Source organism: Benincasa hispida, chromosome 11 (genome assembly GCF_009727055.1).
Source record: "Benincasa hispida cultivar B227 chromosome 11, ASM972705v1, whole genome shotgun sequence".
In the NCBI taxonomy this organism is placed as follows: Eukaryota; Viridiplantae; Streptophyta; class Magnoliopsida; order Cucurbitales; family Cucurbitaceae; genus Benincasa; species Benincasa hispida.
In genome coordinates this window covers 15,438,094-15,461,012 of record NC_052359.1, presented here as the reverse complement: position 1 = coordinate 15,461,012, position 22,919 = coordinate 15,438,094, and the positions used below count along the sequence as shown (strand labels likewise).

Below are 22,919 nucleotides of genomic sequence, written 5' to 3'. Positions count from 1 at the left end.
TTTTTTTTTTTTTTTGGTATTTTTAGCAAGAAGATAAATCAAATTCATCTTCTTCTCTCACACAACCCACGTAATTGATTGAGAGAAAAATGGGTGGAGGAAGTTGTAACTCCCTCCCTTTAACTAATTAATATTAAATTAATAATAACTATACATATAATAACAACTTTATTATATGTATATAAATTATGTGTTATATCCCATATAATACATAATCTATAGTTATATATTGTATCAAACACAATATAGCCTATGGATATATTTTCTCTCAACAATACATGGCATTCAATATAAATCATATTTAGATTAAATTCACTTATATGAATCTCATTCATATAATTAATATTTGAATCATATTAATAAATTTATAATACAGCACTATATTTACTAAATGAAAACATACTATAAAAGGATGCAACCTTTCATCTATCAACTAAATACATGAACCTTAATAAATGTAAATACATTGAAATAAAATAATACATCAAGCATTAAACATGGGGATGAATATGAATTTCCAGATTCATTAGGACTTTTGGGTGCCCAAGTGACTCTTGGAGCTTGAAGGGTTGCAACTCTTCATGATGGACTGAAAATTTAGCTTAGAAGTAAGCATTTAATCCCTCTTCAAGTCTTTTAGCTCTAGCTCTTGTCATTGGTCCTTAAGGCATAATGATTGTCTCATGATTGGATTGACTTGGAAAATTCTTACAATGATTTTCACCACGAGCTTCAATTGAGCTGGATTGAGATTGTTGAGCTTCACTTTCATCTTGTAGAACCTCAATATTTCTTACTTGGCCAGCTCCTTATGATTTCCACTTATTTTCTTATCATAAGGATAAGAAGGTGTTTCTGTTGACAAACGCTACATTTTTAGAAAAGGACCATATGAGGGAGCATAAATCCCATAGTAAGATTGTGTTGGTTGAAATTTCCAATAAAACTACTAAACCTTCAACAAGATTTGTTGAATAACCAAATACCTCAACAAGATTTGTTGAAGTTGGATCATCTAGTCAATCAAATCTACCTCAAATATTGAGGGAGCCTCGACGTAATGGGAGAGTTGCAAATCCACTTGTTCGTTATATGGGTGTAACAGAAACCCTAGCTATCGTAGCTACTGGAGATGTTGAGGATCCATTGTCTTACAAGAAGGCAATAGAGGATGTTGACAAAGATGAGTGGATCAAAGCTATGGATCTCGAAATGGAGCCTATGTACTTCAATTCAATTCGAGATCTTGTAGATCAACTTGATGGGGTTAAACTTATAGGTACAAGTGGATTCAAGAGAAAACAATGTGTTGATGGGAATGGTGCAAACCTTTAAGGCTAGGCTTGTGGCAAAGGGTTATACCCAAGTTATGGGAGTCGACTATGAAGAGAGTTTCTCACTTGTTGCCATGTTAAAATCTATCAGGATCCTCCCGTCGATTGCCTCATATTATGACTATGAAATTTGGCACATGGATGTCAAGACTGCTTTTTTGAATGAAATTTTTTAGGAGACCATTTATATGGAAAAGCCTAAGGGATTCATAACCCAAGGTAAAGAGTAAAAGGTTTGCAAGTTTAATCGGTCCATTTAAGGATTGAAGCAAGCTTCTCGATCTTGAAATATAAGATTTGATAATGTGATCAAATCTTATATCTTTGATCAAAATGTTGATAATCCTTGTATATACAAGAGAATCATCAATAGTTCAATAGCTTTTTTAGTGTTGTATGTAAACAATATCCTACTCATTGGGAATGATGTAAGTCTGCTGACTGAAATTAAGAATAGGCTAGCGACCCAATTCTAAATAAAAGAATTAGGAGAGGTATAGTTTGTTTTGGATATTCAGATCTTTAAAGATCAAAAGAATAACATGCTAACTCTGTCTCAGGCATCGTACATTGACAAAATGCTTGTCAAGTTTTTTATGCAAAACTCCAAGAGAGGTTTACTCCCTTTCAGGCATGGAGTTATATTATCTAAGGAACAGTGTCCTAAGACACCTTAAGAAGTTGAGGAAATGAGACAAATCTTCTATGCGTCGGTTGTTGGTAGCTTGATGTATGTGATGTTATGTACTAGACCTGATATCTGCTATGTAGTGGGAATAGTCAGTAGATATCAATCTAATCCAAGATTTGATCACTAGATCATTGTTAAGAACATCATTAAGTATCTACGAAGAATAAGAAACTACATGTTCGTGTATGGTTCTAAGGATCTGAACCTTACAGGATACATAGACTCTGATTTTCAAACTGATAAGGATTCTAGGAAATCCACATCAGGATCAGTGTTCACTCTTAACGAAGGGCAGTAGTCTAGAGGAGCACCAAGTAGGGGTGCATTACTGACTCCACTATGGAGGTTGAGTATGTAGCGGCTTGCAAAGCTGCTAAGGAAGTTGTATGGCTCAAGAAATTTCTGGCTGATCTAGAAGTGGTTTCGACATGTCAAAACCCATCACCCTTTAATGTCATAATAATGGTGTTGTGGTTAATTCCCAAGAACCTAGGAGTCACAAGTGCGGAAAGCACATAAAGTGGAAGTATCATCTCATCTGATAGATTATGCATCGAGGGGACGTGATCATCACGCAGATAGCTTTGGAGCACAACGTTGCTGATCTATTTACAAAGGCCCTCATAGCTAAGGTGTTTGAGGATCACCTGCAAAGTATGGGTCTATGGGACAAGCCACATTTTGTCTAGGGCAAGTGGGAGATTTTTTGCTAGGTGCATATTATATCATAGTTTATTGTTTTATGTGTACTTTTATATTAGTATGATTTTTATATTGTACACCACATTAGCTTTAGGACAAGTGGGAGATTGTTGGGGTTGATGCCTTAAATCATTTGGATCCTATAGTTTGTAATTGTAATGTACGAATATTTTATTTATTTAATATAATATGAGATGTTTTATTCGACATTTAGTAGCATTATCCCACAAACCAATAAACTAACATCCAAGGTTATCTTCTATAGCTTAAACATATAAGTATAGATAACCTAAATATCTGTAGTAGATGGATAAGGCTAGGTACCTTGTCCTGATGACATTACGAAATGACCCGTTTTGTAGATGGGTGAGAGTGGCTAGATCGTCAACTCAATAAGCTTACCATTTTAAGGATTCGTCTGATTGGAGAGCTGGAAACACAGCTACACAAGACAAATTTTGCTTCTTCCCTAGTGTCGGGGTAAGTAGATAAATTGCTCCCTTAAGGGCTAATTCTGGGGCTTGAACAATGTGATGACATACTCTCTCTTAGCCTGAGAGGGTTTTGGTCATAGTTAGATTGTGAATTATTGTTCATTAGAGGGATCAATAGTACTTGAGAAGTTAGAGGCAAAATGATAATTTTGGCTCAGTTGTATTTATGAGCAATTTGTGAAGGGTTATTACACCATTGATTGGTTATATCCAATGAACATAGAAATATATCTATAGTGCGAAGAGTGCAACTGACGGTCTTTAGTGGAGTGGCGAGCAGTTAATTGATGTTGAATAATTTAAATAAAGGAGTTTAATTAATTATTCAAGTATCATTGGAGCTTCAATCTACAGGTCCATAAGGTCCCCTCTGTAGTTCAACAAGGATTGTTGAGAATTAATTTTGGATTAATTTGAATTGTTCAAATTAATTAAGAGAGTTAATTATATGTGATATAATTATTTTAAATTAATTATATATGATAAAATTAATATAGTGTATTCGATACATTGTAGTATAAAGTTTATTTAGAGAAGAATTAAATATTTGAATATGATTCAAATACTAATTATATGAATGTGATACATATAATTAAATTTAGTATAAATGTGATTTATATTAAATACCATGCATTATTGAGAAAATTAAAACTATAGGTTATATTGTACTTGATACAATATAAAAACTTTATGTTATATGTTATATATGATATAACATATAGTTATATATACATATAATAAGTTAGTTATTATTATTATTATTATTATTATATAAGAAAATAACTTCATTCCCCTTAATTCTCTCAATCACTAACGTGTGGGGCAGTTTTTCCACGGGAGAGATTCATCTTCTTCATTAAAGATTTTGCAAATCTAGAGGTTGTGTTTTTTTCAAGATCTGCCAAAAATCTCCCAAGAATTCTTTCCCCCACTCTCTCAAACTCTCTCCCTCTTCCAAAATCTCAGAGTCCATACACTTTTGAGAAATTCTCATCCCAAGAGAATATAGAGGTAATTCTTCTGGTGTGCCACATGGATTTACCGTTCTTTGGATCGTGATTGTTCGTGATCGAAGGGGAGCAAATCCGTGAAGAAGGTTTCAATATCTTCAAGGGTAAGATCTTCTCCTCCTTCTTCCTTGCATGTTGTAAATTACGTATTGATTGCATAAATTGTGTTATGTAATTTTATTGTTCTGTGAAAATAAAAATTAAGTCAATCCCCGCTTCTACTACAAAACTTCACAATTCCTTCATGTTTTGACATAAATAAATCAACATCCTCAAGAACTAAATTAATTATCTATTCCCAACATAGAAGAGTTACCTAGCCTTGCATTGTCTTCAATCAACACACAATGATTGAGAAATTAAAAGAACTAATGAAAAGAATTTAGGGACAGAAGAAAGAATGGTGAAGAACTTATGAAGGGCTCTCAAAATTGCTCTCAATTGCGGCTTCAATTCGTTTTCCCTCTGAAGAAACTAAAATTTCCATTTTATATCACGATTGTAGCATCGTAATGCTATAAAGAGCGTTGTGACACCCTTGTCGAAACTCAGCCTCAAGCGTCAAGATGGAGGCTCGATGCTGGCATGATGCTGCGTTGCGCGCGCAGATGTCGAATGTCCGTCAATGCTTGTAGCATTGCGACACGAGGCCAACCTTGCAATGCTACCCTGTATCTGATGCTACTGACTTACAGCATCGCACAAGAGCGTTGCAGAGGCAGTGAAGCACCGCGACGCTGCTTACATGCCATGAAAGAGGTGTCTACTGCCTTACAGCGTCATGCGAGGGTCAAAGGAGGATTGCGATGATGCCCTTCATGGTAGTTTTGTAATTTTTCTGACTTCTTCTCAATTGATGCATCCAACACCCAATTTTGCTCCTTTTTGGTTTGTTTTTCTTCTAAATGAACTATTTGCTCCTCGGGATCAACAAAATAGACATTTTATGCATAAGAAATACTCAATTATAATGGAATTAAGGATAGAATCTTAACTCTTTTTGAGCGCTAACAAAGGGCACCAATTAGTTATCCCAATCCTGTGTAGGACATATTTCACATTGAGCACAGTTGCCTACAACTGACACTTCCTAGGTCAAGATGAGAGAGCACCCCTATTAATTCAAACACAAGATTCCTTACAGACGGACGTCGTTCTGTCACATCCTCTGCACATTCCTGTGAAGAAACTAGTTGATCAGGACAAAAGATAGAACAAACAGGTGTCTTTCGATGTGGACTTTCTGGTAGTCTGGACTAGCTGGATTTTGTGATAAATTTTTTTTAGATAGAAAAGTCATACAATTTAGTTAGAGAAGAACAACCCCGGTTGTTGGCAAAGAAGAACATCCCCATGTGTTGATAGATAAAGAAGTGAGAAGTGGTCTGTCCCGAAGCAAAATGGAAATTTTTCACATTCCTTAAGATAGTACATAAGCTCTTTTAGGGCCATTATGTATGCATCCCCTGATAAGTAACATCCTCGACACCTCCTTTGATTTCATATGGGGATAGAAAAACGACAAATAACACTACCATAATAAAGGAAGTTTACAATTAGTCATTCATCTAATGGGCAATGCAATGTTACAAAACTGAATTCTATTAGGGGAGCCAAAATTATTATAGCAACTAATCGTTATTAAGACACCAATCAAATGAAGTAACTAATTTTCTACATAATGGAGCATCATATATATATATATATATATATATCTTTCAAAGTGAAGTTCAGTCATGTACAAAACTCATCACTTTTGAGTGAAGACTCGGGGTCTACAAAAATGAAATATCATCATTTCGTCCGAGCTAAATTACATACACTCAACTTGCATTTCTATTCGTATCTATATATGTATATATACTGGAGAAAGAATGGTGAACTATATAATCAGGAAATGACCTCTTTTTATCTTGAATTACACAATTCTTGAATCGCCCCATGAGTTTCAGGGGAGACGAGCATGGCAACTGCAGGTTCCACCAAACCGTGAGCAAATATTGGTCACTTCACGGTAAATCAAACCTATAAAAGTAGGATATAACCATCTCGACCCAATAGAACCTCCAATTGCATAAGCCATGGCAAAATGAGACAACAGCAGAGGCAAATCATATTTGATTCCGCAACCTAGACAGTAGTGTCTGCATGCTATCAAGTTTCTCGTAGAGTTGTTTAATAGTTGCAACATGTAATGATGAATTTGAACTACTAAGTTCAGTCATGAGAGAAGTGCATTTAGATTGGGAATCAAGGACAGCCTGCTCCAGAGAAGTCACTGTAGATTCTACGGTTGGACGTGGGCTTTCCCCAATCAAATATGCAGATGGAGAGATTCCCAAACTGGCCAAACTACTTCCCCTGCTAAGCTTTTCTGGAGTGAAGATTTTGTCGATGCTCTCACTTCCTGGAATTAAGCATCAACCAGTTAACATTTGTTGCTGTCTAAGAGACTTCAAAAGAAGTCCTAGAATGGGAAAGTTCATCATGTGCACAAAACCAGATTGGAGCATAAGTTCCAATATTAATATTTGAAACGAGACTAATTTTGTCATCTGAGTGGGTAATCTTAGTGAAAAGATAATAAATAAAATATCACACGAAAGGGGAAGCTCAGGGGAATTGGGCGATCATAAGCAGAAACAGAGAACTTTTTAAAAGCCTAGTAATCATGGGGTTGAGATTCATCACTTAGCAAACGGACATACCAAGGTTGCTTAGCTGATCCAAGGTGGCGTGACCAATAGAACCCTCCAGCTTTAGCAGCCTAAGAATTCCAGCAGCAATTCGACCCATTGAATCAACTTCTGACTTGAAGAGTAAGGCAAGATGTTGCAGCTCATTCTTTGTAACCACCGCCTCAATCTATCATGAAATAACAATGTGTGAAACAGTTCCTAAACAAACAGATGATGTCACACAAGGAAAATTGATTGTCAAATACCGGATGCTTGACAGAGAACTTCAAGTTTTCCATAATCCAGTTGGCCATCTCAACATCAATGTCATCCTCAGACACCACCATGCGAGCTTCAAGATTTATCCCTCCAAGTGGCTCGACTGTTTCATTCACCCCATTGAGGAGAGGAACATTATGATGGGTGTTCTTTTGAACCTGAGGCTTTAATGTTTGCAGGCCTTCTACGCTGACCTGAATTTGACACAAATATTTCAAGCTTATGCATATAGTATGTGACTTAAACCACAAGCATAGAGAAAGACAGAAAGAGAACGGTTCAAAAAAATCAGAAGCACTGGAAAAGGGAGAAAGTTGCTAATGGTTAGTTTATGTAAATTAAATTTTTTGAGTTGGGAGGTGCTTACTATCACCAACTCCACGGGATACTGTTGAGTTCCACATGAGTTTCCTTTGGCAACATGAAGATCCTTCGGTCTACTCTGTGCTTTTACTCGGAAGCTCTGGAAAGAAGTGTGCCAACACCTCTCTTCTCTGCCTGCATTATTAGTATTATAAAACCACCATCTTTCTGCCACTTCCTGTGCACCTTCAAGTGCAAATAACCAATTTTTAAGTTCTATGGAAATGTCTACATCATCTGGCTTTCCTAGTTGCAATAGAGGACTTTCTTTCCCATCTCCTGAAATTCCACACAGAAAATTGAAACTTGATGATTGTAAAAATTTTGTTTCTAAAGAATTAAAGGGGACAACAAAGAAAACTTCCACGACGAGAACAGAAGATACCATGCATCCTTGAATTCTAAGATTATAAGTTAGTGTGCATGAACAATGTAGTTCTTGAGCAGCCAACATATTTAAGTTACCGTACCTTCTAAACCGCCAGCAAGAAGAGGTGAAGTTTTGAAAAGTTTTGCGAGTGGCCCAGCCCGTAGATTCTCCAGACCTTTCACCAGACCTTTTCCTGGGCCCCCATCAGGACCAAGAATTCCAAACCGATGCAGCAAGGCTTCCGCATAGTTCATTCCTCCACTTAGGCGCACCCCAGCAATACAAGCTGAAACATTCAAACTGTGACACTCCATGTCCCGCTCATTTAAGGGAATCACATGCACTATGCTAACATCAAGAAACGGGGCTGTAAATCTATCCCCTTTGTTACGTACCCAAAGGATTGCTCTTAGTTGAGATAATCCATTCCCATTCATAAGAGAACCATTTTCAATTGAAGTTGACATGGTTCCATTGTCATATGCAATATTTCCGTCGGTATCTACACAATCCACTTCAACACTATCCCATCGTACTGTGGATGAAATAGCAACAGCACCACCAAGCGTTCTGTGAGAAACTTTAATGAACATATCGTCGCCAATAAATTGAACAAGAGGCAGTTCCTCAACAATTGTGGAAGAAGACTCCAGAAATCTAAGTTGAAGGTTCCTAACCAATAAACTAACAGCAGTATCACTTGGTACCTTATCCACAAGCTTTCCAACCAACAAGTTACTTCTACTTTCTTTCGGTTGATTTTTCTTTCCAACAAGTGCTATCTTTTCAGTAACTCTACCAAAGTATGCATAAAGATCTAGAACAAAAAATAGTTGATCAACTGAGGTGTTTGACAAATACTGTTGACAGGAAACCCCAATTCTTACAACACCCCCAGGAGGAGGAACTTCCGTTAATGTTTTTCCATCTGCAGTTGCCATAGCTACTTCAATGGAAACATCTGTCAGCTCCACACATCTCAACAAGGCTAAAATAGCATCAGAACTCTTGGATCCAGATACTTTATCATATGTTTCTAACGATAAACTAATCTGAGACACACTAGTGGCCCATTTCTTCTGGCTAGCATCAACTGGTTGACCTTCCCAGAGAAGGAAGCAAGCAGGATCTTTATCCAAATTCAGTAGTCTAAGATTCAGAGAAGGTGATTCAGAAAATTGCATGTTCTTAATATGAAGCCGAGCTCCATCAAAAGAGCTTTGAGAGATGCCATCCCAGCTGCTATGATAATCAGAAGATTTGGCCACATCTAGTGGAACAGTAACATCTAATTCCTTGAGAGAGAGTATAATAGAACTAATGGAGAAATCCGGTAAAACAGAACCAGGATTCACAACTATTCCATCAGCTAGGAAAGATGATATCCTCAAACATGATTTTTCCTGAAGATGAATCTGGAAAAGAAGTACAAAAATAGAAAAGGAGTTTAGAGAAATGATGGTTTCAAATATGCTTAAGTAACTAGAATGGCCACTTTAAGAATAGTTTACATACTGTGAGAGGTTGGCAGTGGATGACTGTCCGGGTGGCAAAAGATGGGGGGACTGGAGAAGGTTTGACCTGCACAGAGTGGAGGCAAAATAAAGGAACGCTTCCACTGAATCCCCACTGCTTGTCCTTGAAAGGATATATTGGTGGGCAAAAGTTCTTAGCTGTCCAGCAAAGAAGTCATTATCATCAGCATTAGACGAGATACATTTCAAATCTCAAGTCTTATCAGGCTATAGAACCAAGAATGATTTCTTGAAATAATACAAAGGATCAAACATTACCAAATTCTGGAACATGTAAAATGCCATCTGTAACAGTCTGCATTGTTGGTTGAACTAATGTGCATGGAGGGCGCAAAAAAGTATCCCTAAAAAAGTACACATTCAAAAAAAAAAAAAAAAAAACAAGAAGAATCAACTGCATACATACATACAATATCAAATTTAGGTCAATTAGCATATACTAGTAACTCTCAACACGCAAACACTATCAATTAGACAAATTAATAAATACAACTAGCTACAATTGATTGTATTCAATAAAATGTTGTCAAGAATTTAAAAAAATTTTGTATGCTTCCCTCCTCTGATCTTGGTCTTCCTCTGGGTCATAATCCGAGAAATCTTCTGTTTTGGGACCTGTGGTGGATATGATGCATAAAAGGATTGCATCTTGGAAGAGAAGTTTCTTCTCCAGAGGCGGAAGGTACCTCATCCATCCGGTTTTGAGGGAACCCCCAGTTACTTTCTTTCCCTCTCTTTAGGGTTCCATTTGCTGTCTAAGAATCTTAAGAAGTTGAATAGGGATCTTTTGTCGGGAGGGGTTGTTAAGGGGAAAGGCACCCATTTAATGAATAAGGAGGTGGTGGGAGAGCCAATGGATCTGGGGGTTTGAACTAGGGAATTTAAAAGCTCAAAACAAAGCCCACTGGCTAAATGGTTGTGGCGTGGTAGAGGATACAGCAAGCAAATTCGGTCATCATCCCTTTAAGTGGATGTCAGGTGAGGTCATATGCATTCACAAAAACCATTGGAAAAAAATATCCAATGAGCTCCCTTCTTTCTCTCACCTGATTCATTGTTTTGTGGTTGATGGGAAGGAATCGTATTTTTGGAAGGACAAGAGGATGGGAGATAAACTCCTCCGCTATACATTTCCTTGTTTATACCACCTGAGTTCTACGGAAAAAACATTTGATGGTTGATACCATATTTCATTTACGGACCTTTCACATTCTATCGCTTGGGTTTCGTCGTCATTTGTCCAATAGGAAAACACAGATGTCATGACTCTCTTAGCTTTGACTAGGGAGGCTGAGTTTAGACCATGAAAAACGAACTTCCATCTTTAGAGTCCTGGCCCTACTAAGGGCTTTTCTTGTAGCTCTTTCTTCCATTGCTTGTTGAACCCCTCCACTAATGAATCTGCTATCTCCTCTTTGGAAAGTAAAAATTCCAAAGAAGGTTAAGTTCTTGATCTGGCAGGCTATCCATGGAGTACTCTTGATAAGCTCCAAGAAAGTTTTCCTCCTTGATATGGTCAATCTGTTAATCCTTCGTCAGAAAATGGAGGAAAACTTGGATCATATCCTTTGGAGCGGCAAGTTTGCTCAATCTATTTTACTTACTTTTTTCCTACGTCCAGAGTTCAGGTTCCTAGACACGAAGGCTACGAGGAGATGATTGAGAAGTTCCTTTGTCACCTTCCGTTTCGTGATAAAGGGAGGTTATTTTGGCAAGTTAGGGTTTATGCTATTTTGTGGGATCTTTGAGGGGAAAGAAACAAAATAACCTTTCGAGGTATGGAGAGCAATCTTTGTGATGTTTGGTCCCTCACTAAGATCCATGGTTCTCTCTGCCCATCAATGATGCAATCTTTTTGTAATTATAAGTTGGGTCTTATTGTACTTAATTGGAGTTCCTTTGGTGGGACCTTCTTTTTTTGGGTTTTTTTTATGTAGTTATTCTTTCATTCTTTCTCAATAAAAGTTCAATTCTTTATCCAGAAAAGTAAAAGTAAAAATAAGAAAATGATAACCAATAGTGATGAAAACTCGAGCTACCTCAAAAAGAGTCCACCAATCATGACTTTCGTCAAGTTATTGTCATTTTTTCCATTGCTAACACTACCCTGCAATAAAAGAGCAGCCATACTGAGGTATGATAAAGAGGGGAGGGAGGAGAGGGCGGATGATGTGTCCTACGTAAGATCATTGAAACTATATTAATTCATAACCCTACAATGGCATGACTGGTGGTGACGTTTAAAGAAGAAAATGGTTAATTCACAACATGACTTTAAGGTAATCGACTCATCTACCAAAGGATTGAAGTTTTCCAATAATCTGTAATTGGTTAATAGTACATCATAATGATAAATAACTTGCATTACTTTTTTTTTGAAAGGAAACTTTTATTGACAAATGGGTTAAAAGATGGGTCTGCTAATAAGCTGGGTTAAGTATTGTTTTTATTATTTCCTCGTCAGTGTTTTTTGGTTGACATGTCTCAGTGTGACAGGTCCCATGTGTTTTCGATGTGTCTAAAATTAAATAAACATAAAAGTAACATAGGACAATTTTTGTCAAACGTCAAACACAAGTATGAAACATGTTCAAACATATCCATTCCCGTGCATGTCCATGCTTCCTATCCCCACCAAGCCAAGAGAGTTAAAAAAAACATTTCTTTGATACAATTTCACTTAAAAGCAGCAACTGGATAGAACGTTACCCGAGAAAAGAATAGCGACTGCATCAAAAATTCAAGCTGGAATTCTGCAAGCACAGTATGTTATAAGAAATTGAAATAGAGAAAAAGAAGTATATAAATAACAAGTAAAATGCTATAGTGCACCTACTAAACAGTAATGAACTTGTTTTTTTAAACTTCTTTCATTGAGAAAAATGAAAGCATACACGGGTGTACAAAAAACCAAACCCACAAAAGGAGACATCCCTCTACAAGAAGGGACTCTAGCTATGCAAAATAATGCCTACAAAATTGTTACAAAAGATCTTTGAAATCAAAGTCTACAAAGAAACATGATAGCGAACAAGAGACCAAACCTCACTAGGGACTTTATCCCTCCCTCTAAAAGTCCTGCTCACCCTACAAAGTCCATAAGATCGCTTACACCAGCAAGCCATAAACTAATCAAGTTGATTTTTTTTAAAGGAGATAAACTTTTCATTGATATAATAAAAAGTCTAAAACTCAAATTAAAATGATGCATAATGAATCACAAGATGACAACAAGAACTAGAGGAAAAGCAAACTATGACAATCCATGAATATAGAAAAAGCTATGACTAATCAAAGAAAAAGAATACACTCCAAATTAAACAAATATCTTGCACCGAAAAACTTGAAAAAAGCTTGAAGAGAGAACACCGGGTGGATGCATTCAGTCTTGCAACTTCATAGTAATCAAATAATCAAGTTGAACTTGAACCAGGGTTTCTTCTCAAAGCTGGCAGACTTACTCTAATCAGATCTGTGCTGAGTGGTATTCTTGTATATTATCACTCCCTGTTTAGAGCTCCCAGATTGGTCTGCAAAAACCTGGAGAAGTACATGAGAGATTTCCTGTGGAATGGGGTGGATGAAGAAAAGGGCTCTCATCTGGCCAGTTGGGGGGTGGTTCGGCGACCTGTGAACCAGGGTGGGTTGGAGACTGGCAATTTAAGGCTACATAACAAAGCTCTGTTGGCTAAATGGTTGTAGCGTTTTGCCCTGGATCTCGAATCTTTGTGGCATAGATCATTGTGAGTAAGCATGGTACTTACCCTTTTGATTGGATGGCAAGGGGGGGTTAAAGGCATACACTGGAATCCTTGGAAAGATATTGTGAGCAAGCTTCCTTCGTTCTCCCATTTGGTTAGTTACACTGTGGGAGATGGGGTAAGGGTACGTATTTTTGGGAAAAACAGTGGGTTAGGGACAACCCCCTTTGCTTTGCATTTCCTCATTTTTATCATTTGTCTTCCTTCAAAAACTGTCTAGTATTTAACTTCTTCATTTGGGCACGAAGCTCCGTGACCTTTTTCTTTCGGTTTCCGACGTCACTTATCCAATAGGAAGACGACGAAGGTTGCCTCTCTTCTTTTTTTGTTGAAAAGGTGCAATTTTAGGGAGGGGAGGGATGTTCAGGTGTGGAAGCCCAATCCTAAGGATGGTTTTTCCTGTAAATTGTCCTTTAGTATATTGTTGGATCCCTCTCTCATTAGCGAGTCGGTCTTTGATGTGGTCTGGAGGATAAAGATTCCAAAGAAAATCAAGTTCTTTACACGGCAAGTTCTGCTCGGTCGTGTGAACACTTTGGATAAGCTTGCTAGGAAGATGGCCCCGTTAACGGTTCTTTTTTGTTGTATTCTCTGTAGGAAGGCAGTGGAAATCTTGGATCACCTTCTTTGGGGTTGCTAGTTTGCAAGATCTGTGTAGAGTTGTTTCATCCAGGAGTTTGAAGTTCAAATTGCTGGTCAAAGAGATATTCATGCAATGATCAAGGAGTTCCTCCTCCATCCATCTTTCAGAGAGAATGGTCGCTTGTCGTGGTTTGTTGGGGTATGTACTGTTTTGTGGGACATTTGGGGGGAAAGAAACAATAGGGTTTTTAGAGGGCAGGACAAGGACGCTAACAAGGTTTAGTCCTTAGTGAGGTTTCATGTTTCACTTTGGGCTTCAGTTTCGAAGCTTTTTTGTAATTATTCTCTAGGTAACATCTTACTTAGTTGGAAACCCTTCTTCTAAGAGGTTTTCCCTTGTATTATATTCTTTCATTCTTTCTCAACGAAAGTTGTTGTTTTCATAAAAAATAATAATAACAATAACAATAATAATAATCAAGTTGAACTTAAAAGCTATAACATTCAGAAACTAATCAAGTTGAATATCAACATGCCAAATCAACCAAAGCTATGATGAAATTCAATAATGTGCTATTCAGAACTTTTTGAACTTCCCTAGCTTGGATTGAGGCTTTTGACCCCTACTACATATCATTCACTCATCAAACATATTTTCATATCAAAAAAGAGGGGGAAAATCTTAGAACATACGAAGGGGGTATTTGAGGCGAGTGGAGTTGTGAACTCCAAGAAGCAGTAAAGTCTGGGGATTTGTGAACTCCAAGGAGTTGTAAAGTCTAGGGAGTTGTGAACTCTGGAGCCCACAATGTAAGGAGTTAATAAGACATAAAATTATGCTTTTTAGTAGTGGGACCCATAAACTCCTCGAGCCAAACAAAGAATGAAGTTCACGACTCCACACTTTCCAACTCTTTGGCTCAAAGACACCCTAAAGGGTTTAGTTAAAAAACTCAAACGAGTAACCTCTAGCTACTAACATTCAAAACATGGGCACTATTGGATTGGTTCAGCTCTGCCCCAATGGACTCGGGCCTTTTAATTCATAGGATATAATCTTTCGTTAATGGATCCTTTTTTTTGTATCCTTTGGTGGGGGAAAATCTGATCACCTTCTCTGGGAGTTTTGGTCTATGAGTTTTGTGTGGAATTGCTTCTTTCAATAGTTTGATTTTGTGTTAGCTCGCCAAAGGGATGTTTTTTTTATGATTGAGGAGTTCCTCCTCCCTCCGCATTTCAAAAAGAGAGGCCCTTTTTCGTAGTTTGTGGGGATGTGCGTTTTGTTCTGGGATCCTTGAGGGATGAGGGATAATAGAGTCTTCAGAAGCATGGATGGATCGCCATGAGGTTTGGTCCTGAGTAAGATTCCATGTTTCTCTTTGGGATTTGGTTTCGAAGACTTTGTAATTATTCCCTAGGCAACATATTTCGTAGTTTGAACCTTTTCTCTAGGGGGACTTTTCCTGCGGGCGTGGTTTAAAAAAACAACAAACAAACATAAGAGATACAATCCTAACTACACAGTGCACATATTATTGAAGATCATATAATCCAAAGAGGAAAGAGGGTGAGGTAATTTTTTATGGCAAAGGTACGAACCAGGATCTTTCACACATAGAAATATATGGTCTACAATAATTGAAACTAAAGAACGTCCTGCTGCTTCTGTTGAACGCTGCCAGTAAAAAACAAGAAAGAGATGTGGTGAGACTTCCCTATATCATATTCAAAAGTACATTTCAAAGAGCAGAGTAAATGATAACCTGCTGAGATTTTGGATCCACATCTCCTCTATTTAGACAAACATATAATCCTGTCAAAAAGCGAAGAAAGGCACGAAGTCCTGTTGATGCAATAGATAAATCCCATCAGCACGATAGATCACCATCATACAACACCTTGTTCACATGGTGAACAACTGATCTAAAAACCAAATGATTTAATAACCTGGTTCACTTAAGGCTGGGCATACAGCTTCTGTAATATGTAAATTCACCTCAAGACCAAGTGGACTGTTTAGTTCGGTCCTTTGCAATGTTATCTGTTCATGTTTACAAAATAAAGTATCAGAATTGCAAAACCATCATAACTCTATAAGCTGCTCTCTAAGATTGCACCATAAAGACAAGTTCATCAAGAATCAAACTGAAACATCAGACTTGTATTACATTAGCTTCACCAGATATTCCTTCAATAAGTCGCTCTCCACCAAAAAAAACACGTTTAGCACCATCATCATCCCTACCAATTGGTCCCTCTTGAGCACGAGCCAAATTAGCATCAGCAAACATATCCGGATGAGGCAGAAGATCAATTGACAAAGATTCCCATTCAAGTTTCTAGTAACAAGAAGAATTTAGAATTATAAGTCACTAAACAAAACACCATTTCAATTTTCAAATAGATTGAAATTTGAAGCATGCACAGAGGAGCCAGACCAATACTCAAAACACATCTCCTCTATTTAGAGGATGTTTTGAAAGGTGTTTCATGCTCACTCCTTCAGGCTCACCTTAGAGTGAAATTTTAATTTGTAGCTTTAGTTTTACAGCTTGTTCGAATAATAAGAAGCTAACATCTCTTATAGCAGAAGCTTACATTTCCATAAGAACATATTGAGGCTCTGAGATCATATGCCTTATGAAATGACTGGAAGAATGTAACAATTTTTCATATTCTTAAAAAATATTAAAATTCGCTCATCTGTTCAATGCCAATACACTACACATTAGTAATTTATCCCAACAACAATTTACTGTGAAGGTTTACAAAAATTTGAAGACAAAAACTTAAAAAACAAGTAGATTCTAGTGTTAATAATGAAGAAGTTTGGAATGGTGGACGTGGTTTTTTTTTTTCCTTTTCTTTTCTTTATTTAATTTTTCTTGTATGCGATCCTCTTGTTTAATAATATGTAATCTATACATGATTCTCATCCATACATTTCCTTTTTGGCTAAGAAACCACACATTCATTAGGATAAATGGAAAAATATATGAGGCACACAAAAAAAGCCCCATCAATGCATTTTTTAATATATAAGCTTATGGTTACACCTCATAATTCCTCAAGACTTACTCTTGCCTCCTTCAAAAATATTAAGGCCACTTTTAGACTTCCATAACGTTGTCATAAGCTAAAATTGTTATTATTCTGATTTCTCTATTGTTACAAACTACAGCCATTCTTTGTGAGCTTCAGTGGTTTCAAAGTTATCTCCTACTTTTGTACCTTTTCATATATTCGAGGAGAATGAAGTTTCTTTCTCAAAATAATAAAAAGTAAAAACCAAATAAACCAAGCATAGAAGCTAGAATTACCTTGAAAACATATATAAATTTCTTGTTTGCAGAGAAATCACGGGCTTCCTTAAGATTGACCACCTATGATGGAAAAATTGTTAGAAAATATATATTGTGACTAAAGACATCAGTCGCACCAATGTGAATAGCGTACCTGCCAATTTTCATTTGTGGTATACAGCAAAAGGTTGCGTATAGTGATAGATGCCAAAGGTGAAGCCCTACAAAGAGTGGGGAAGCGAAAAAAGAAAATAACACAAGAGCCAAGTATAACACAATGTTTAACAGATTTAAAGCTAAACATCATAACTGAAAGCTTTGTAGGACTATATTACTAGATGCGGGCTTTCATTTAGTTACATGACACAGGCAGAAGGAAGGCAGAATATTTTGTGGCTAGTGTATGTCATCATTTTGCCGATTTCCTTTCTTTTAGGTGAGGTCATGTAACAGGATTAGATACTGAAAGATGTGTGGACAAAAGCCGAGAATCCTCCAATCACGCTACAAATAGTCACATGCAGACCATAGCCTCAGCTCTTTAAACTACAATTTTTGAAACTCAAGGACATAGTTGTACAACCTATAGAAAAGATCTTGTTCGAGTAAGGTCGGCCTCAGCTCTATTAACTGCAATCTGGAACTCAGATATTAACCAAAGACCATCCACAAAACCAGATTACATATTCTGACCCTTGATGCTTGAACCTAAGAAGTTAAGCTTTTCCTTGTGTCCTCGGTCAAAAGCATTCTTCATACTTTAATCATAAACTGATTTGAAAAACCAAATTTCCTTTGAATATCTAAACGTTCATCCAGTTATTTGTTCTCAAGAAGCCAGAAGGTTAACACATATGAGAAGATTCAAAAGCATTTATTTTTTCCAGGATAATTTTTTATTGATGAAAAAAGAAAGAGGTTTAAAAGTTACAACCAGATATTGCAACATTCACAGAGGTCAGTTTTGTGTGACAATACTACGGAAGGCATCCATCAACTTTCTGACATTGAGTTTTCAGGGAGCTTCAAGTTAAATAGTCATTTCGACCTCCACCCTTCAAATAGGGTACTCTCCTCCTCCATTCTGAGGTTCATCAAGTTCAAAATCCACTCCAGTCTAGGTCATTTTAGCCGTGGGTTGGGTGATTTTGAAAGAAAGTAGACTACCTTCCTTTATTTCTCTTTGAGCATGTTGGACTCTCTCGCCAAAATTTTGGTTTAAATACTATAACAGTTATGACTTCAATGATATTATACTGATAAATTCTGTGTTGTATCAGGGAGAAAAAATAAATAATAACAACAACAAAGAAGATAACAAATAAGAACTAAGGAGTTACAATATTCCCTTCACTGAAATCATAAGTCATAGGTTGAACTATAGCTGACAAAATAATTGGCTGGTTGCTAGTCTTTCACACTGTATGCATATGCTGAATGGAAACCATATATGCAAAAGTTCAAATGCATACAGTTATCATATCATTAACAAAAAGATGGGGCGGGGCAGTGGCAAATCCAAAACTTTATTCTAGGAGGGCTTGACATATTTCAATACCAGTTTATTTGATAAAAATTAAGATTTTCCTTTTTAGGAAGTTTTTTAAAAAAAAAATGCTTTTTTTTAAAAAATAACAATTTAGGCCTTCAACTTAGATGGTAACAATTTAGTTCTTATACCTTACAAAATTTTAAACAATTTAACTCTAGTGTAAAAATTTCATCAAAATCAAATGTTAATTTTAATTATGTAAGAACTTACTTTTTGTTCTTTATAAAGATAAACCGATATGGTTCCTAATCAATTTATTGATCTATATATAAGAAATTATATTAAATCCCAACAATATTTTTCATGATGAGATTAAATTCTTACAAATTTTAAAGTACAAAAGACTAAATTAAATTTTTAAATTGAAATTACAAACTAAAATTCAGAGACTAAATTGTTACTCATATGAGACTAAAAGTGTGAGATTTGTTAAATAAATATACAAGAAAGAGAATTAAATTTTTAATAATATATGACTTTTCTCTAATATAAGAATAATAATTTACTAGAGAATTATTTTTTTAAAATTAAATTAAAAGTATATTTATTCATTTTCATATTTTTACAAAAATATATATTTTTTTGTCCATTTTCATATTTAAACAAAAAAAAATATTTTAATATAATTTTAAGTCAATAAAATTATTAACATATTACATTACATAAACAGTAAATAGTAGATAAAAATGCATTTGAGAAAAGAAAGGAAAAAATCCTTCAAAAGGAAAAAAGAAAGCAAAACAAAGCAAAAACAGCAAATCAAAAGCGCCTCTACCGCGCTGCATAAAAAGGGAAAAAAAATTAAAAACCGGTTCATGTAGGACACAAACACAGTTGACAGGGGCTTGGTGTAACCATTGCCATTATGCCAGAAAAATTTTGGGTTTCTTGAATGAACTATTTAGTACAACTATACTACCATCTTTAAGTTAAGGCGACCACAGGCCTATTGAGATCCACTGCTGGGCGGGAGTGGAGGGGGAGAGAGGGAATAAAAAAAAATCAGGAAACAACCAAGAACTCACCAGGTTGCTCCTCCTTGATGTTGTGATCCACCACCAGTTTCAAGTAGCAGATTGACAGTGCGAACCTCTACAGTCATTCCATCTGCAATCTATCATATATGAACAGCTCAGCAATCTAAACATACATATGAATGTGGAATGTAAACTACATATAAGTGCCAAAGAAAGGGATGAGGATATCAACTACTGGCATCAAAAACTAAAAATTTACAATATCTAACATCCTTCTTTTTTATTGGATAAAAAACCAACTACATTGAGCAAGTACAATATCTAATTTTCTTGTTGCTGCTTCCCCAATGGAAACGTAATGGAGATACCGTTTCATTGTGTCCTTTGTGTTTGGATCATAGTGAAGATTTGCAGCATCTGTTTTCCTAATGTTGTTATTCTCAGTCATCTTGGTGGCAATTATTCACATACTTTCAGCTACAATGGGTATTTGGCTAAATCTTTTGGGGAAATTATCAGTTCCAGTTTAGTCGGTCCTCTCCTATCCTCAAGATCTCAGCTTCTATGGTCCAATACAGTTAAAGCACTTTAATCTAAAATTTGGTTCAAACGTATTCAGAAGGTTTTTCAAGATAAATCAACTCCTTGGTCAGAATATTTAGGCTCTACTCGTCTTCTAGCTTCTTCCTGGTGTTCCTTATCTAAGTCTTATGCTAATTATTCTATTCAAGACATTTATTTGAATTGGAACACTTTATATCCTCCTTTTAAGTGTTGTCTTCATTATTTATATTTCTTTTTTTATCTTTGGTATCTTGTATTTGTTAGCATTAGTATCTTTTCATTGAATCAATGAAAAGACTTGTTTCCTTTTTAAAAAAACAAAACAAAACAAAACAAAAACAAAACAAAAAACAGACACAAAAAAACAGAACAAAAATCAGAGAAAGCTCAATAGTAATAGAGATGCCCCAAGAAAATTTATATTCTTTGGTGGATCATGGTCAATGGTAGTCTTAACAGTTCTGAGGTTTTACAAAGGAAGCTGAAGCTCCCTTTCAGTTGCTTATGCCTTCGCTTTGTTCTCCTTCCTGGTTGGATGGGGATACTCCTAATCATGTCTTTTTTGGTTGCATCTACTCTCAAGCTTGCTGGCACAAATTGTTTTCAAGCTTGCTGGCACAAATTTTCAAGGAAACTGTTCTCGACTTGTTTATTTGTCCCTCCTTGATTCCAAAGGCAAACATTTAATGGACACACCATTAAAAGCCTCTTATTGTGGTTGGAAAAGAATCAAAGGATCTTCCAGGACAAGCATCTCTTTTGGCTTGATCATTTTCAATCAGCTCATTTGAAAGCCTCACCTTGGAGTTTTCTCTCAAAGCCTTTTGACAGAATTTCTATAAAGGACATTTGTCTAAATCTGAGTGCTTTTATTTTCCCTCTGTTGCTCTTTCTATTTTATGCTATCTCTTATTACTTTTGTTGTTCTTTGTTCCACTATCGGGTGGAGATTGTATCTTTTGGGCATTGATCTCTTTTCATTACTTCAATAAGACGTTTTATTACTTGTTTAAAAAAAACTAAAATTGAAGAAAGAAGAATAAATTAGGAAATCAGCTGACAGGCAAAAGAAACAGTCCATCATGGATTCATAAATAAATAGACAAAGACCCAATATTGATCAGTTTTTAAGAGATTGCATGTGATGGGGTGAAATTAGTCCTAATCTAGAATGAATTTCTTATGCATATCCAACAAATTTCGTGAAATGAGAATGGATCAACCGAACCATTCGTTGTTAGTGCAATATCAAATATATTTAAGATAAAATTAGCACTTTTGAGCTTCAGTGAACCAGAATGATCTGAAAAGTGTTTTACCTTATCAGCAAACCCATAACCGCCACCCTTCACGGTGCTGGAAGAAGTCTGACTACTGCAAGTTAGAAAAGCAATGGCTGGGTTATAACTAATTGTGAGACCCTTAAAAAATGATAAGAAGCGAGGACCAGGAGGAAGGGCCAGGAGACAAAGAGAGGCATGTGAATTACCTACTCGTGCTTCTACCCACATCTGCATCTGGATTCTCCTCTAAAACTAAATCCAATTTATCTATTTGCACAACGATTGGCTCCACTTGTACATTACTCAGCGAAGGTAACTACATGATCACAAGAAGAAAACCCAATTGGAGAAAGAATCGAAGTACGCAAAACATATAAACCCAGGAACCAAAAAATAACTGACATGCATCATTACATTATAATTTGATACATCACATAGTTCAACAAGCGAAAGAAAAAGCGACAAATCACATTTCCAATGGATCTCAGCCACAAAACAGAAATCACCAATCATCTACAGGAAGGCAGGGGAAATTCTAAGCAATTAGCAACCCACCATAATCTCCAACTTGCCAACCCTCGCCGTCGTAACATTAAGCGCCGGCGGCAACCCCATGCTGGAATGCAAAGCGTCGCCATTGATATCTACCAAAATTCAAAAAGAAAACGGAAAAACGAAACCCCAATTACGGCTATTGGTAGAAGTAAGCATCAATTGAAGAAATTAGCAAACGAATCAGAGAGAACTAACCCAAATTGGAGAGCTGCGCGGTCCGACCCTGCAATTTGAACTGGTCCCGAGAGAAAGATTTCAACCAATACTTGAGAGTGTATTCGAGGGCCCGGGCAAGAATCGACTCCATGGTGAGATCACCTTGCAGAAGGCTCCGGCGGCTATACGGAGCAGAGAGTGGAGAAGAGAAGTTGTAGATCTTGCAGAGATTGAAAGGAATTTAGGGGTTGGGATCAGAGATTTGGATTGGAATGGGAAGAGGCATGGCCCCGCTGATGATGCCGCCTTTGGAATCTACCACTGGGAGATCAGCATATGTGTCTGAAGAATTGCTTTTGGCCGGAGGGAATCCCGAAAACAGCAACCGGGTCGGCTGCCCTGGCGGGCAAGTGCCCTGCACGTGCGCCGGAATGTTCACTCGCACGAAGCCAATAACTTGGCACGTGAGAATATGAATTAAATTTTTTCTCTTTTAAATTATACAAGTTTTTTTTTAAGCAAATGTACATAAAAACAAATTAAATTACTCTCCAAACTACAAATTTACCTCTCATCTAAAATGATAGAGAGAATACAATTTGAAAAGATATTTTAATGATCCAAGAACAACTTTGAAATGATATAAGTTTAGTTTATTGGATTTTGTTCGTAGATAGTGTTTTCAAATTATGTGATCTAAACCATCCAAATTATTAAAATAATATTTCTAG

General features: G+C 36.5%; 1 protein-coding gene across 2 annotated transcripts; it reads right to left on the bottom strand.

Annotated features, from left to right (window-relative positions):
• Window positions 1-5,889: 5,889 nt before the first annotated feature.
• LOC120090451 lies at window positions 5,890-22,533 on the bottom strand. Of its 2 annotated transcripts, XM_039048123.1 has the most exons (20): window positions 22,228-22,533; window positions 22,033-22,121; window positions 21,684-21,793; window positions 21,514-21,568; window positions 19,679-19,767; window positions 17,256-17,322; window positions 17,120-17,182; window positions 15,968-16,138; window positions 15,747-15,840; window positions 15,563-15,642; window positions 15,399-15,474; window positions 12,166-12,209; window positions 11,496-11,563; window positions 9,715-9,800; window positions 9,437-9,594; window positions 8,022-9,336; window positions 7,556-7,830; window positions 7,176-7,382; window positions 6,940-7,096; window positions 5,890-6,638 (listed from the first exon to the last, which is right to left on the bottom strand). In XM_039048123.1, exons 1-20 carry the CDS (start codon window positions 22,337-22,339, stop codon window positions 6,343-6,345), a joined length of 3,612 nt encoding a protein of 1,203 aa, XP_038904051.1. In that variant the 5' UTR covers window positions 22,340-22,533; the 3' UTR covers window positions 5,890-6,342. The 2 variants fall into 2 exon arrangements, with proteins under 2 accessions (XP_038904051.1, XP_038904052.1); XM_039048124.1 differs by lacking the exons at window positions 22,033-22,121; window positions 22,228-22,533 and having other exon boundaries at window positions 19,679-19,760; window positions 21,684-21,746.
• Window positions 22,534-22,919: the final 386 nt, after the last annotated feature.